Here is a 17,747-nt window from a genome sequence, read left to right as displayed (position 1 = left end):
TTTATCATGTTGGCTCTTAAATAAATTAGAAATTCGTCATTGCATATCGACGGAATATCGCCCCTCCTGTTTGGTTCACTACGAGCTGCCACTGACCACAATAGAAGTGGTTCCATAGTTATATCAGATAATTATGACTTCGGTAGCAAGATGAAAATGCACGTAACCGAATAATGTTTATGTCTTGATACTTGCAGGTCGAAAGCGGATCGGCCAAGATGGGACATCTTCAGGGACATCCCGAAAGAATCCATGGATGGCTCAATGGCGAACCAGAAGTGCATGATGGTGTCCATGAAGATCATAAAAATTGTGGCCTACCTGTTCACGTTCATTATCGTCTTAGGATCGGCTGTCATGGCGAAAGGAACGCTTCTCTTCATGACGTCACAGCTGAAGAAGAGTAGGACAATCCCCTATTGCAGTAAGTCCCCAAGGCATTCTCTCAAATGACAAGCAAGACTGGCTTCGGAAGATTACATGCCCAAAGTATACTCTGCCCCGTTTATCTCTGTAACCAGGCCGCCCATATCGGCAGAGAAGTGCGAAGCGAAGCAGTACACGCTGCTGTCAAGGCTGGTAAAAGCAGTCGCTTACCCCCCCCTCCAGGCAATCCCATTCCCTCTCACGTGTTCATTGGTGGAGCCATCTCGGGTTACTACTTGTGCAGAGACTTGTTTTGGTTCGCTTGCAACAGAGATAACCGAGACAGAGTATACGTAGACACACTATTGGCTTCTCGTTATTGATTGATTGATTTGATTGATTTGGTGTTTTAAGTTCACTTTATGCACAGTAAGGCTAATCGGGAATGTACAGTTTAAAGTGGGATTCGAACCTCAATCGGGTATCGAACCCGGGACTCCTTGATTACAAGGCGACGACGCTACCAATGATGTCGATTAACCAATGTTACTGTATTGTACGTACAGTGAGATACATGAGTATTATCGTGCAAATTGTCCATGACTATTTTCATTAAATTTTCTCTTTCATCCTATGTGTTTTAAGCGATGGCCTTTTATGTATGCTTTTGCAGAAGTTGTCAACAGCTTGTTTTGAGTTTTCTTTTAATTTTTGAAGCTCTTATTGGGTCAAATAGAGTGCACGAACATGTTGATGGATAATTTGCAGAGTAATACTCATGGACCCCACTTTACATGTCGGAGAGGATAAACTTAAGTAGGTATTAGCAGACCTTACCTGATGAAGTTCTCTGGATGTTGTTAAATGGTTGGAGAATTATAACATCCTGCTCTGGTACCTCCTGAAGGGATTAAGTATCAATTTCACGATATTGTGAGATGATGTACAGTTAATTACGGTTACAATGAGCCCCAGTAGATGCAAAAAAAATATTCACTATACTTGCCCTTACCCTAAATTGAGCTTGATAGTGACAGAGGAAATATAAAACCTAATTCAGAATAATTTGATTAACACAGAATCTATTAATGAAGGAAATTATCAAGAAAAATATAATTTCAAACATAAAATCTTTTTTTAGTACAGGCTGTGTATCACGCCTCGAACCAGTAACGGCTTCTGCCTATTCAAACATTCGCACGTGCAAAAGGAAATAAATTAACGCGACCTCACCTGCCATTTGCTTCCCTTCACCGTCGTCTGCCTCACGCAGACTGAGGCTCACTCGCACCTTTCAACGCTGTTTGCAGCAAGCGAGCAGAGATAACTGATCGCCCATCTGGTTTGTATCATTGGAGCTTCATTCACACAGCAAGAAGGTATTTCTGTAGGTAGGTGACAAATTACCAGTAATTTGTCACCTCCCTACTGGAATACCTTCCGCCGCCATTGAATAATATAAGTGTAGGAAGACATTGTGAACCAGAAGCATAACTAAAAAGGTGTAAGGCTTCATATATTTATTCGATTCCAATGAAATATCATCAATTATATGCAATGGTTTACAAGAAACTCTCCGTCAGAAAGTAACTGTAAAAGTAACTTACAGTTAATTGTCAAGTGTCTTTAACTGTAACTAAGTTACTTTTTAAAATGAGTAATTGTAACTTAGTTACTTTTGAAATGAATAATTGTAACTAAGTTACTTTTTGAAATGAGTAATTTTAACTTAGTTACTTTTAAAATGAGTAATTGTAACTTAGTTACTTTTTAAAATGAGTAATTGTAACTTAGTTACTTTTTTAAATGAGTAACTGTAACATTGTTACTTTTTTAGAATGAGCAATTGTAACTTAGTTTCTTTTTAAAATGAGTAACTGTAACTGAGTTACTTTTTAAAATGAGTAATTGTAAATTAGTTACGTTTTAAAATGATTAATTGTAACTTAGTAACTTTTTAAAATGAGCAATTGCAACTTAGTTACTTTTTAAAATGACTATTTGCAACTTAGTTACTTTTTAAAATGAGTAATTGTAGCTTAGTTACTTTTTAAAATGAGAAATTGTAACATTGTTACTTTTTTAAAATTACCAATTGTAACTTAGTTTCTTTTTAAAATGAGTAATTGTAACTTAGTCACTTTTTTAAATGAGTAACTGAAACATTGTTACTTTTATAGAATGAGCAATTGTAACTTAGTTGCTTTTTGAAATGAGTAACTGTAACTAAATTACTTTTTAAAATGAGGAATTGTAACTTAGTTACTTCTTAAAGTGAGTAATTGTAAATTAGTTACGTCTTCAAATAATTAATTGTTACTTAGTAACTTTTTAAAATGAGCAATTGCAACTTAGTTACTTTTTAAAATGAGTATTTGTAACTTAGTTACTTTTTAAAATGAGTAATTGTAGCTTAGTTACTTTTTAAAATGAGAAATTGTAACATTGTTACTTTTTTAAAAATTAGCAATTGTAACTTAGTTTCTTTTTAAAATGAGTAATTGTAACTTAGTAACTTTTTAAAATGAGAAATTGTAACTTAATTTCTTTTTAAAATCAGTATTTGTAACTTAGTTGCTTTCTAAAATGAGCAATTATAACTTCGTTACTTTTTAAAATGCGAAACTGTAAAGGTTACTTTTAAAAACTAACCTTCCCAAAACTGATCAATTCTGCAGACTTACTAATTCTAACTTTGAAATGATCGACAGGTCCTGACAATCTACACGTGGCCGTGCTCTCTGACCTTGAAAGATACTCGTGGACATGGGTTCTGTTCTTCGCTTTTCTGGCACCGGAGGTAGGATCTTTCCTCCGATCAGCGAGGATCTGCTTCTTCAAATCCTGGAGGCAGCCCGAGTTCCTCCACTTCCTCGTGGTAGCCGCCATGGAGACCCTGCACACGGTGGGCGTGGCTCTGCTGGTGTTCGTCGTACTTCCGGAAATGGACGTGGTCAAGGGCGTCATGCTCACCAACTGCGTCTGCTTGGTTCCAGGGGTTCTGGGTAAGTTACAGAGATCACGTCTAAAGGTTCAACGTACAACTAAGTCTCTAGCCTTCTTAAACCCGAAGGTTTATGGCTGCAGCAACACAAGCCTTCCATATATCCCTATCCTGGGCAAGATCAATCCAATCTTTTCCATCCTTCCTATAGGCCCATCTCAGCATTATCCCCCATCTTCGTCTTGACCTTCCTACAGGTCTCTTACCATCAGGTTTCCCAAAAAGAAACCTGTATACTTTTCTTTCCTCTTCCATTCGTGCAACATGGCCGGCCAACTTAACCAACGAACGTTATAACTTAGTAAAACAAATTCATTTTATACAAATAAATTCATTGATTCATTGATTTAGTTCATTTTACTTCACTTTTCTGCCACTTTTCCTAATATGTATTTTGATAAGAAGTTTTTTTATTTTTATTTTTGTTATTTAACGTCGCTTTTCTGCCACTTTTGGCTACTCGTGACGAAATTAGTGAAGGGACACTCACAAAGAAAATTAATTCCCAGGCAGGGATTCAAACCTGGGACCCCTGGCGTCCTAGTGTTATAGCCATTCATTTTCTTAAAAGTAAAAAGTAGGAAACCCCGTAAGCGGTAGTTTCCCCCATTATTTCTCAGTTTTTACAAATGTCAGTTTTACAAAAATCTCTGTTTTGCTCATATCGGACAAACATGTCTTAACTGGGATTCGAACTCGGCGCTCTGTGCTAACGATGGTCGACCAGGTCATAAATTGAGATGAGACGACACAACCAAGCCATACAGGGGGTTATCATGATTCTAAGTCCAGGCTTCGTTAACCTGCAGAATGAAGTCCAGGGTAAACCAAGTGAGGTTGACATTCGGGTGTTTATACAAATATATTTTTTAAGCATTTCAACCCATATTTGAACCAGAAGAAACATTTATTGGTGAATCGAGTAGAAGATTCTCCCCAAAGGAAATAATAATAATCAATGTTGAATTAAATATTAGTTTATTAGAACATTAACATTAGTGCAACATTATTATGTGTACTGTATTTTAAACATTAATGTCTACGGATATATTTCAGGTCTGCTTTCGCATAGCGAATCGGAGCCTCGTAGATATTTCCTCGCCATCTTGGATATTCTAGCCATTGCAGCTCAGGCAACCGGCATGTTCATCTGGCCTCTGTTGAACGGCCAAGAGAACAAATCTCTGTACTTGATTCCAGTCGCTGTCCTCCTGACATCTTTCGGCTGGTGGGAGAACTACGTGGACAAGGACTCGCCTCTAGGTAATGTACAGCGTATATACAGGGTGTATCTCAACAGAGTCAATAATCTTAAAAATTAATTTCAACTAAACTGTATGGAATACAACAGTTTATGTATCAACCAGTAACACTTCAAGTTTCTATGAATGTCTGTCTATAAATGGCTACAAATGCTCAATGTGGCTTCCACCAGTTATGCAACACACATCCCATCGAAATTCGAGTTCTTGCCACACTTTTCCTAAGAACCCTTCGTCCACCAAAGCTAGGGCATTTCTCATTCTCTCTTTTAGCTTTTGCACATTCTGCCGCATAGGTGGCACATAGACTTTGTCTTTCACAAACCCCGAAATGCAGAAGTCTAGGGGTGTAAGGTCCTGCGGACCTGTGGAAATCACAATTTTCTTTAACACTACATTAGCCCCACAATGACCGTGTTTCCAAAAGTCTTGCTCATGAAAACAAAACTTGAAGATTTTCTTATTGTTATACAACAGACATTATTGTTGTCATTCGGATATTTTTTAACAATAAACCTGATAAGTTGTTTGCTCTATTATAAGACACGCTGTATTCTTTGTGCGTACAATTTGAGCCAATTAGGCTATAAGTATGGTGTTGGTTTTCAACCAAGTATTATCTGGAAGGAAATCTTGAATCAAATTGTGGAACTAGTTCTAAAATTCGCCAGCATGCTAACCTGGTACGGAATTTACAATACTACCGTTAAAATAGTAGTTGCTTTTAGTCTTTAGCAGAAATAATGAAATATTTTTAGTACAGTCTGAGAAATAAGTTAATTCTAATTGTAAGAGTAAATTTCATGCACGTTAAATGTGAAACTTGCATTACTTTTAGTTAGACCGCGGATTTTTATGTAATATCAAAGTATAAAATATGTACATAAACATGTAACAATATTTGATAAAATATGTATTATCAAAAGAACATGTAACTAAATATCAAAGAATAAATAATAAATAATAATCGACTATCCAAGCAATGTCAAGAGTTCTGCAAGATATGTATTCTATTTGAACATATTCAACTTAATTTTAAGGACATAAGTTGTTCAAATTAAAATTTGTATCAAATTTATAAACTCAAAGAGCACAGCAACATGTACATATTTAAGATACCAATTTTGTCAACTGTTAATTACTTTTCACATCGCAAATTATTGTATACTATGTAAATATGTAAGAGAGATGTTTGTAACTTTCGAAACAAATTGTAAAGAAAAGCATCTACAGAAAATACACAGCTACTTTTGTACAAGGGAACATATTGTGTAACTGCTACGTAGTACAGGAAAGTAGCTTCATGGTCCACCGATGTCAAGTTTCAAGCTGCTTTGCCTAAACCTAGAAGCGAAACGAATATAGTATATATATATATATATATATATATATATATATATATATATATATATATATATATATATATATATATAATCAGAAAGAGGAGGGGAGGAGAGACTCCAGCATCTTTCGATAAATAACAGTTCCCATTTTTTTAAGACTGTCTGTCGACTTAGCAGTCAATTGTAATTGACCGTAAGCAGTAAACATCTCACTGATTACAAAATATGACATCACATGAGCAGTGACGGCGCCAGCCTGAAATAAGTGGGGGCTACAGATTTCTGAGTCAAATTCTCGGGGGCTAAGTAATACCGGCTAAAATGTACTTACTTCATACTTTTAGGGTATAATTTTACCGCTTGCATATTTTACAATCAGAACTAAAGATGAATCAATGAGATGTTGCATTTTGTTCCATCACATACAAAAGTACTTTTAGGCACGAATCTTTAATATCAAATGAAATGCAATAATTATATTATTTCTTTTCCTAAGCCGTTATTGAGTGCAATAATATCAGAGTTTTACTATTCATGTGAAGAGTACAAAATACACCATAGAAACTACACTCATTACATTATCAACTCGCTGGATATACTTATAAATACTACACGTAACACTATTTCTATGTAAACAGTGTGACTAACTTGTTGCTAAAATGAGAAAATGAGCCACAGCAAGAAACTACGATAAGATATGTCTGTTTTTATGAGCAGCCACAAACCTTTTTAAATCCAAAGATTTTGCAAGCTCTTCAAAGGACAGATTTCGGTTTGTTGCAAGCAACCTTTGAACATTTCAATAACACAAAGCTTATAAAGTTCGTAAAATGAAATTTTGAATGTTTCAATCATTGCAAGCAGCTGCTGAAGGTCTTTATTTTGGCTTCCATTCTGCCTCATAGTGTGCCATGGCTCTAAACTGTCCAAATCACAACAGTAGGGAGCGTATAAAGATTGTAGCTTTTCATGCTTCAGAAAAGTGGTACTAACTTAATAAGGTAGGCATCAAATAAGAGGAAACACCCTTGAATAGAAACTATTAAAAATACAATTTTCTCGTCCATTATGAAATATGTTACTTATCTTGTTCAACGTCTGGAATTCAGAACTTAGGGCTAAAAATGGGGAGGATGTGAGAAATATCGTCCACTTAGGACGTGCCACTCTCAAAGAAGAAAAATATTTTCACTATAAATCCACCTCCACAAATATATTGTAGTTGCAACTCTTGCACTGGGCAATTTGGTTAGAGAAGTGACTGCTGAAGATTATAATTTTATTTCAGAATATATTATGCTCTGAATAATGATCAGAATTGGATCATAGTTTTACGAGATGTGCTTCAAACATTGATTCTTCTGCACTGAATCAAATTTGGCCACTTTGACGGTACTGCAGAATTTTTTTCTAATATCACAAATAATAATTAATTAGCATGTAGGGCTAGGCCTGCGAAGAATGAAATTGCCCAATCGTGCTGATTTTTGCATCGTATGCAAAAATGTTTACTTGATTAGATTTGTATTAAGATCCACTATATTGTGGAAAGACCCAAGGGCTAAGGGCACAGAAGCTAATTGGGACGAGACCTACAGCTTATAGTGGAATCCGAGCCACTTAATGATATGTGCCTCCACCGGGGATCCAACCCGGACCCCTTAATTTCAAGGCTGCAGTATTGCTACTAGATAACCAGGGCAGGGAGGTCCAATTTTAATATGTCCAATTCTTAAAGTTTAAGAATTAGTTACTTTGATTTCTTAACGTCCTATTTCTCCATCTTGAATATTTGCAACGATAAGGATAGATATAACGATGAAAACAATGAGACAACATCGATAACACTAATACCATTGTCGGTACTCGAATGAGGAAATATCAAACAGAAAAAAAAACATTGACTGCTCTTTAGATGTTGAACGTTGTCCTACTTAAAAAAATCATTTTACACATCTGTTAGATTTATTCAGAAATATAGCAATGCGTTTTATAGAGCCTAATAATGTACACGTTCAGCTGCATATGCCAGCAATTAAAGAACAATCTCACAGCCACTGAATACGTCGTCCACCTACGAGGCAGGTAACAGATTTCGTAGCAAGTTTGGCTGGCACTCATGATTGGCCCATTACTGCTATCCAGGCACATCTGCATATACCCCTCTCCCCTTGATTTTAGAACACATCGTATTAAAATTAACTTTGCGATCTAACTGAACTAGAAAATGTACTTGAACATTGTACTTGCCTCAATGGAATTTTAATAATGGAAAATGTAAACTTAAACTTTTTAAGTTTTCGGTCAAAATGTGTCTACCGTACTGCAAAAATTTTGGGTGTCTACAGGGGGGGGGGGCTGAGGCCGGTTTTGGGGGGCTTCAGTTCCCTCCCCCTAGCCTCCCTATAGCGCCGTTCCTGCACATGAGCTACAAATTTACTTCATGTTTCAGAGATCGAAAACGTAGGAAAAAAGATCAAGATAGGAAAACAAATACCGAAATATGTTGTTTTAAGTAAAGTAAATTAGCAAATATGTAAAATATGCTGGCAAATATGTAAAACTATGTAACAAAAACTTATTCAAAACCATGTCAGTTATATAATTCGATGACATTTTCCTGTTCAAGGTCTGTTTCTAGAAAGGAATAGTTATTACATACAAATCTACTTATAGCTATCTGCACTGGCATACGCCTGTGGAGCTTCAACTCCCTCCGAAATTTTGAGAAAATCAGAATTTTTAAATGATAGTAGTATACGAAAATCCCTCTTACAATGAACCCCAATTACCGTTTTTATCTTTGAAAACATAAAGGCTAAAAATTAAAATATTTTATTGGTTATTCCCCTCCTCCTGTAACGCCGCTATGTAATATTCACTTTTATAATTTCAGCCCCTTTCGAAAAAAACCTGCGTACGGTAATGGCAATTAACACCATTGATCAATCTTGTACCCTAAGTATATTAAAATTATAACTTGTATTTTACAATATTTTTCGAGAATCACGTATGCAAAAAATTAAATCAGGATAATTTCTAATAAATAGTAAATTCCTCACATTTGATTTTCTTTGCATAAGTAAGTCAGACAACTTCAAAATTTTCTTATGTGGCATTGCTTTTGCAGTGCCTTGAATTGTAGGGAAAAGTGAGCACGGGAAAGAATAACCCATGTATTTATTAATTCAGGGACTGCCTGGACTGATTTCTTTCTCGTTTCGATTTTTAAAAAGTTCGAGTCTCACTTTGATGGTCATAAATTCTAAGATTCTCCTTGTTCTCATTCCCTATTTTCTCTTTCTTTCTCTGTTTTTCTCTCTCTTGCCAATTTTCCATCATTATCTCCCTCTTTTCACTTCCTCCTTTCTATCTTTATATTCTCTCTCTTTCCATGTAACTATTTTCCCATTCTCTCTGTTCCTATAGACGTTTCTATTTATTACCCTCTCGTTCTCTCTTTAAACGTTGGTAACCTTTTTCCGTATCTTTCTTTCCACTTTCCTACTATTCTTACATTCTCTCTCTTTCTTTAAATGTTCTCATCTTTTCACTGTATTTTCGCCAAACTTCTACCTTTCCTATTCTCCCTTTCTTTCCATGTTTCCATATTTCTTGCGTAGCTTCAAATGTTCTATTTAATTCCCTCTCTTTCTTCCATCTTTTTGTTGCCTCTTCTTTCTGTCTTCTTTCTTCCTTCCTTCCTTCCTCTCTCTGTCTCTATTTCCTTCGTCCTTCCTGTACCTTTCCTCCTCTATTTTTCGATGTGTCTCTTTGTTATTCTTCCTCCCCCTCCCTCTCTCTCTCTGTCTCTCACTTTTCTCTTTCTGTTTCTATAAATGTTTCTGTCTTTCTTAACCCCCTCCTCCGTCTCTCTTCTCAAACTTTTCCCAGTTTTTGTACGTAGTATTTCTTTCTTTCTCTCTGCTTCTCTCTTTCTACCATTCTTTCTATTCTCCTCACTCTGTCACTATTCCTCCTTTCCTCCCCAGTACTTCTTTTCTCTCTCTTCCATTCTATTACTTTATTATCAGTCTTACAAATAATTCTGAAAAATTATCATATAGCGTATTTGAGTGGACAGATGGGACCATTTTACGGGGAGTAGAGACCTCGACATCCTTAAGAAATCTCTAGCTCTCTTCAGTCTAATTACTTTCTCCTATATCTTCTTGCTTTGCAGCTCCTGTGAAATATCTCGCTTCCATCAAACATAAGCTCCAGAGAACACGCTACTTCACTTACTTGTTCCTATCCGTCTGGAAGATGGCCATCTTCCTTTCTTCCATGATTCTCATTCTCTACGTGAAGGATGAAGATGTTGTGGCCCTATTTGAGAAATTCGAAACAGCATTCTCTCCGCACGACATTACTGTATACCAGGTGAGTTCCAATGTTTGGTTAATTCGCGTTTCAACTCGATTTAATCAATATATGAACTAGGCAATTATTATTGCTTGCTAAATTTACAATTTAGGATACAACCATTGCATGCCTAATTTGGTAACATTTCATTGCTTCTTATGGAACTGGTATCAATTCTGATAATGCCAAATAGGTACCGGGTTCGATTCCCGATGGAGGTATATTGCACAGTAGTTCTGATCCCAATTAAACATAAAGCCCAAAGTGAACTTTAAAATCTCACTTTGATAACCTTTGCAAAGCTAGGGTTTGCACAAACAGTTTATGCCCTAAATAATATCCGTCATACTCTTCTAAATTCAAAGGGCATAGTGTAATAAATTGTAAAATGGGTATTTCATGTATCATATAATGGGTTTGCATATTTTAAAAGTTGACGAAATCAAGAATGGAATCATTACAACTTGAGAACACGTTTTGTCAGAGTTATAGCCCATAAAATGTTGTTCCTCTGAGAATTAGGTATGTATTCTGTAATGGGACTACAGAACAGAGTTAGAGTAAATATCGCAGGAGGGAATCACTAGTGTTGCTATTTAACACTTTTCACTTCATTTTAATTTTACATAAAGATTCACATTTCAAAATTCGAATTAAATGCCTTAGAAACTGACCCCTGTTACATTGTCAAGGTTCAATATTCAACGCACAGAAAACTGTATCAAATAATTTTGACATTATGGAATGACACATGTAAACACTGACGGCAAAAGGTGCACAAAAAAAACACTAACTTTCTCACTGTACCTTTTTGCAGGTTTCTATATTTTTGTTTTTTTTATTGCTTGTTGCTGTTTTCTTTCCTACTCTCTTTCTTTCCACGGTTTCTATCTCTTACGTTTCTATCTTTCAACGTTTCTATCTTTTCACGTTTCTATCTCTCCACGTATCTATCCTTTCACGTTTCTATCTTTCCACGTTTCTATATTCTCACGTTTCTATCTTTCCACGCTTCTATATTTTCACGTTTCTATCTCTTCACTTTTCTGTCTACTCTATTTTATTTCATGATTCTTTCTTACTCTTTCTTTCCTTCTACGTCCTCTACTTCTTTCCGTGTTTCTGTTTTTCTTGCTTTCTTTCCTTTCTGCGTTTCTACCTTTCTTCCTCTCTCTTTCTTTCTCTGTCTCTATCTTAACTACTCTTTCTTTCTATGTGCTTGCTATCAGTTTCTTCTCACGTTTCTATCTTTCTTACTCTCTTTTTCCCATATTTCTCTCTTTCTCTTCATGTCTCTATCTGCTTACTCTCTCTATCTTCACACTTGTTGTTCACTCTTCTATCTTTCTGTTTCTTTCTGCGCATCTATCTTTCTTTTTACGTTTCATTCTTTCTTGCTTTCTCTTTCTTTCCACGTTTCTTATCTTTCTTACTCTTTTTTCTCTAGTTTCTATATTTCTCACTCCCTCTTTCCATCTACGTTTCCATCCTTCTTTTAATCTATCTTTTTCCCAAGTTTCTATCTTTTTTACTCTTTTTCCCACGTTTATATATTTTCTACTCCCTCTCATTATTCATTGATTGATTGATTGATTTGGTGTTTTAAGCCCACTTTATGCACAGTAAGGCTAATCGGGACTGGACCTACAGATTAAAGTGGGTTCCTCTCATTATTCATGTTTCAAAGGAAGATGAAGGGTATTATAACAGGGGTTCCCAAACTTTTTCGTTTCGTACGGCGCCCATAGTGTTTCAAGATTTTTCCGAGGCGCCCAAGTCAGAATTTAGGCCTCTGTAACACTTGCAACGGTCAGCTGATGTGGTTAGGTTACTTGCCTTAAGTTATAAAATAAACACGTATTTCAAATTCAAAAACATTTTATGTGTAAAAAGTACTAAATTAGCACATCTTTGGAACAATCATATCACTGAATCAATAAGTTCGGGAATCAAATATCATAATATTTCGCGGGGCCCCTGTATGGTAGCTACGGCGCCCCAGGCCGCCGGGGCGCATACTTTGGGAACCATAAGAACCTATAATACAAAGCATTTTCTGGCCTCCCCGATGGCGCAGTGATAACATCTTCGCCTTGTAATCAAGGGGTCCCGGGTTCGATACCCGGTGGAGGCACATTGGTTCGGATCCCACTTTAAACTGTAGGTCCAGTCCCAATTTGCCTTACTGTGCATAAAGTAGAAGAAAGACACCAATGTGTATGTATGTAAATGTACAGTGTCTCTCAAAAGTTTTAGGACAACGACATTTTAAACTAGGCAACCCAATTTACACAAGCCGTTGGTGGGTTGCGTGCAGAGTTAGGCTCAATTTCAGGGTTGCCACGTCCACAATAGATATTTATAAAATACGCGAAAGAAATATAAACAATTATTATTGTATAAAATTATTACAAATATCACTATTATATCGCAAATGACAAAATTGTTTCTGAAAGAAAAAAATAGGTTTTCTAGTATTTCATCGCTGATGAATCTACAGTAAGGAAAAGAGGTGAGAGGAAACGAGAGGTTACAAAGGAGAGGAGAAAGAGAAAGCGCAAGGAGAAGAGGAAAAGTAGAGGAGAGAAGAAAGATAGGATAGACGAGGAGAGGAGATGTAGTGAGGAGAATGGAAAAAGATTCGAGGAGAGATGAGGAAAAAAGAACAAAGAAGAGAAAAGAGGGGGAAAACGAGAGGAGAGGAGAGGAGGAGACGAGAAGAGGGAAGTGGAGAGTAGAGTAAAGGAGAGAAAAAGAGAAGAACGAAAAAAGAGAGTGCAGTGGAGTCGGAAATCTAAGACAGGAAAGGAGATAAGAGGAGTGGAGAAGAGTGGGATGGAGATAAGATGCGAGAAAAGTAGGGAAGGCGATATGAGATAAAAGCAGAACAGAAAGAGGGGAGAGAAGAAGGAGAAGGAACTGGAGAGAATAGGTAGTTGCAGAAAATATCGTCTGAGCGTCAAGAATGGATGCATTGGTCAAATTATCGACATGAAACATTCAATAACATTTTGAAATGTATTGGAGAATATATTAGATCGGTGCGAAATGCCTTTTGGCTGAGTTCAGAGCAAATTAAAATTTTCCATGTAAGATCTTTGATTTTACCTGCGATTACACCACTAAAAAAATGAACGTAATTTTTAATATTCATAAGAATTATTCAATTTTTCTCTACTTCTCGGTTCGTTGAAATTGAGATTTTGTAATTCAATACTTCCCCTCCCCCCATCGTTAATTCCAAACTGAATCATTTCACACGGCGTGGACAATGAACACAATGGGATATGTCTAAAACTTACGAAAATTTTCTGCCAACGGAAGGGTTCGAACCTACGACCATCAAACTGACAATCCTGAACGGTAGCCACTACCCTACAAGCTTTCGTTCCTTAAACCAGGTAGAAGAACCGCTACACCACGCCTTTACCATCGAATGAAACAACAATTTTTTTTAAGTAATCTGTCCCTTTAATATTGTAAATGTCGTTTGGTATACGTGTAGTTGAACGTTTACTTTAATTTTGATTTCCTTTCTTGTAGTATAACCGATATCTTCGAGAAATAATTTTCGAAGTGATTAAAAACGAGAATATTGGTAGTTGTGAAAATGCGAGTTATTTCTTCTAACTTATTATTGTGATTAGGCATTACTAATGAAAAATATCTAGAGGCTTGAACATTACAGGACGATGTTATTTTCCTGTGATACTGTAACAGACAAAATGCTTGTTTACTGATGCAAGTCTTGTGTCCAGAACAGTCTTATGAAATGTATTTGCTGTTGCGTAAGGTAACACGAAATAATTACACCGTGTGCGAACTACCAAATCTGTGCAACGTTATACGTAAACAGGCGGAAAATTTTATTCATAAAATAATGTCACATTTGACAAGAGAGACTCGTGGGACACTGTGTTAAGATGCTGGACTAAATCCTTCTAATTTTTCTTCCTCGAAGAACAACAGTTTCTAAGGAAGAGCAAAAGTGATGATCTTTCTTATTTCTTTTAAATGCTTACACTTTCCTTTAATTGGGTTAAAAATAAATAAGAATATTGCTTGTATTTCTGTCATTGACGTAGATCAGAGAGAGAGAGACAGACAGACAGATATTACAAAATAGTTCAAATAGTGCGAGCGCCATTAAAAAGTCATGATAATTCTATGTTGCGTACTTAGAATTATTCATACAATAAAGAACATGTCTAATTATGAGTTAACAAAAAAACAATAATAAAGAGACATTTTCGCATCACGATTGCAGTTCGAAAAGTCGGGACAGGGATTGAAAGTAACGCACTGTCCTGACTAAATCGGTGAATCGGACGTCTGCTAGCCTTGCATCAATGATTATAAAACTAAAACCACCCTATATTGCAGCTTGAAGACTTTTGCGCAAGAAACAGATTCATTTATGCAAGAGCAAAATTGAAATTTTTACACATTTCAAAAATCGACGATGATATTTTCGTATTTATTTATTTATATGTTCACATCTAAATATTTTATGGTTCGAGGGGGGATCATGGCCCACATGGCCCCTCCCCTGGGTACTGACCTTACGTAGACAGTGGATGAGAAATTTTGGAGAACCTTTCTATTAAATTTAGTATTTACATTCACCTTATGCTCAGATAGATTAAACCGTTTATTGACAATCGTGAACTTTTCGTTTAATAGATAATATTTGGTTTCAGACGACAGGAGAACATTGGTCGAATTTCCTTTCTTGCTCCTTTGAGAGAATATATACTTCTACAATAGCAATCGCGTTCGGAAACCGTGAAAAAAATGACTTGGTTTTCAAAGGCAGACAAGCTTGGTAGTCTAGCTTGCTCGCGATCAAAGTAACTCACTCACGCTATTCAAGGCCGCTTCTTATCGCAAAACACTGTGGTTCGATGCACAGTGTCTGCACCCGGCACGTTACAAGTGACCAGAGTTGAATTTTAAAGAGAATCTGAAGAATGGTAGATTTCATCAGAGGCGGCTAGGTGGGCACCAGCCCAACATGCAATAGTTTAAGTGATAATTCCTGAAAAACAAAAAACCGTATTGAATAATTATTGGGATAATAATACGTGTATCCGCTCCTTTTTAACAATGTAAGCTCGAAGACAATCTGTATTACATTTATTTATATTGGCAACTTGGTCAACCGGAGGTTATTTTATCGCCTTCGATGATCGAATTGTCTGATCGATTATGTTTTGTTTACCCAGGAACATGCCCCATAGGAGATTTCCGAGACCGGGTTACGCTACTCACTCGTAGCTCCCCAATTTCTTCACGATGGTGGGTTTCTACCGGTCCCATACACAGGCCGAGAACCTAGAGAGTGAGCATACGCGGACTCGAATCCATGCCGTCCTGCAGTCGGAGTCCAAAGCACAGCTCCTTTGACCGCACGGTCACGGAGGAGGACTTTTCTTATCTTACCTTTGGCTAATCGCGACGATGAGGATGAATTATGAATAGAAAAATAAAGAAGGTCACGCACAAAGTAGAGGACGATCTTCAACCTCTTAAGTGACGAGTTCAAGCCCTAAATATGAGGATTTCAACCTTAGACGACCTCAAATTGAAAATTATAAACAAAATGCCTACTTACACTAAACTTCTCATCAAGGCCAAAATAGTTTGTAACTGTGAAACTACCCCTGAATACAAATTGACATTTTTTTTTCCATGTGAGTAAGAATTTAATGTGTGGCATACAGACATAGATGATACCTTTTGAGAAACAATTAACTGTACCCTGTCCCAGCATCTCTGGAGCAAAGCCACGCATAGCGGAAGAGGAGAGGGGAGAGGGGATAGAGTGGACAGAGCGAATCAGTGTACGCTGCTGGGAAGGCTGGTAACTGCAGTGGTTTTCCTCCCTCCACGCAATCCCATTCCTCTCACGTGTTCATCGCTGCTCAGATACTTTTTTTTCGTTCACCTGCTCCAGAGATAAGTGGGACAGAGTGTAGTTCGCATACATGTAGCAAGTAAAGAAACTTATCCCAGAATGAAAATTCCACGTAGTTTTAAAACGTTTGTTTAAGCAATGAATGACTGGAAACGGATCACACATAATTCCCTTGCCAAAATCTAGTGGTCGAAAATTAATTTCAAGACATTTCATATCTATTCACCATATTCCAAGTTATAAGGAACTATTTCGTAGATGTTCATGAAACCGTTATAAAATTACAAATAAAATATATTCACAAGCTTAGATATACTAATACGAAGAAAGAAATTCAGAGTTAAATTTCAAATGCATGTGTATAAAGTAATTCTAGAAGTACAGAGCCATATCTGAGTATTTAACTTCGTTTTTGCAGATAACGTTTACAATATTGAGGCGACAGAATAATTAGGAACTGTAGCTCCAAGAAAACAAAGGGCGTAGTGTATTGGTTATAGTTCTTGAAAGCATTGCGGTCCCACGTTCGATCCTCCATACTAGATGTTCCTTAAAAAAGAATTCCCTTCCATTAAACAAGAGCATGGTAACATTATTTGTAATAGCAGTATATAGTCGCTACATTGTTCTGCATATGAAATGTATAAAAAAAAATAAACAAATAAATGAATTGACACACGTTCAAAGGGATATTTTTATATATAAGATCGTGAATTATGATACTCTAACGATAATTGTGTACTGCTTCAAAGACATTGACAAATATTAATGAAATAACTATTTATATGTGTGGCAATTCAGGACATGCTAATTTTATACCTTTTCCCACTTGAGTTCAATGCAAGGATACCTCCCCAAATATCGAATGAAAAGTTCTCACCATGTGCAATTCTCCATTAAATGTTTTCGCCGAGTCTTACTACTTTCGTTTTCTTTGTTACAAACAATACTTGTTTGCACGTTACATGCAGAAGAGTTACATCTACATTTCACATTGGTCAGCTCCTTTTACCTCGCTTAAGGAGCGAAAGCTTGTAGGGTAGTGGCTACCGTTCAGGATTGTCAATCTGATGGTCGTAGGTTCGAACCCTTCCGGTGGCAGAAAATTTTCGTAAGTTCTAGACATATCCCATTGTGTTCATTGTCCACGCCGTGTGAAATGATTCAGTTTGGAATTAACGATGGGGGAGGGGAAGTATTGAATTACAAAATCTCAATTTCAACGAACCGAGAAGTAGAGAAAAATTGAATAATTCTTATAAATATTAAAAATTACGTTCATTTTTTTAGTGGTGTAATCGCAGGTAAAATCAAAGATCTTACATGGAAGATTTTAATTTGCTCTGAACTCAGCCAAAAGGCATTTCGCACCGATCTAATATATTCTCCAATACATTTCAAAATGTTATTGAATGTTTCATGTCGATAATTTGACCAATGCATCCATTCTTGACGCTCAGACGATATTTTCTGCAACTACCTATTCTCTC

The 17,747-nt window shown here is 36.5% G+C and overlaps 1 protein-coding gene across 1 annotated transcript in view; it reads left to right on the top strand.

The window, feature by feature from the left end:
* The window catches only part of LOC146003227 (chitin synthase chs-2-like), a 133,723-nt gene that overhangs the window by 16,997 nt on the left and 98,979 nt on the right, over positions 1–17,747 (top strand). The window contains exons 2-5 of the mRNA XM_083141395.1: positions 198–424; positions 3,078–3,371; positions 4,427–4,633; positions 10,159–10,358. Of these exons, the coding sequence (XP_082997521.1) occupies positions 198–424; positions 3,078–3,371; positions 4,427–4,633; positions 10,159–10,358 (928 nt within the window). The remainder of the gene's footprint in view (positions 1–197; positions 425–3,077; positions 3,372–4,426; positions 4,634–10,158; positions 10,359–17,747) is intronic.

This window comes from Lepisma saccharinum, chromosome 20 (genome assembly GCF_977018435.1).
Source record: "Lepisma saccharinum chromosome 20, izLepSacc3.1, whole genome shotgun sequence".
NCBI lineage: Eukaryota > Metazoa > Arthropoda > Insecta > Zygentoma > Lepismatidae > Lepisma > Lepisma saccharinum.
The sequence above is the reverse complement of the archived record's forward strand: the minus strand, read 5'-3'. Positions and strand labels throughout refer to the sequence as shown.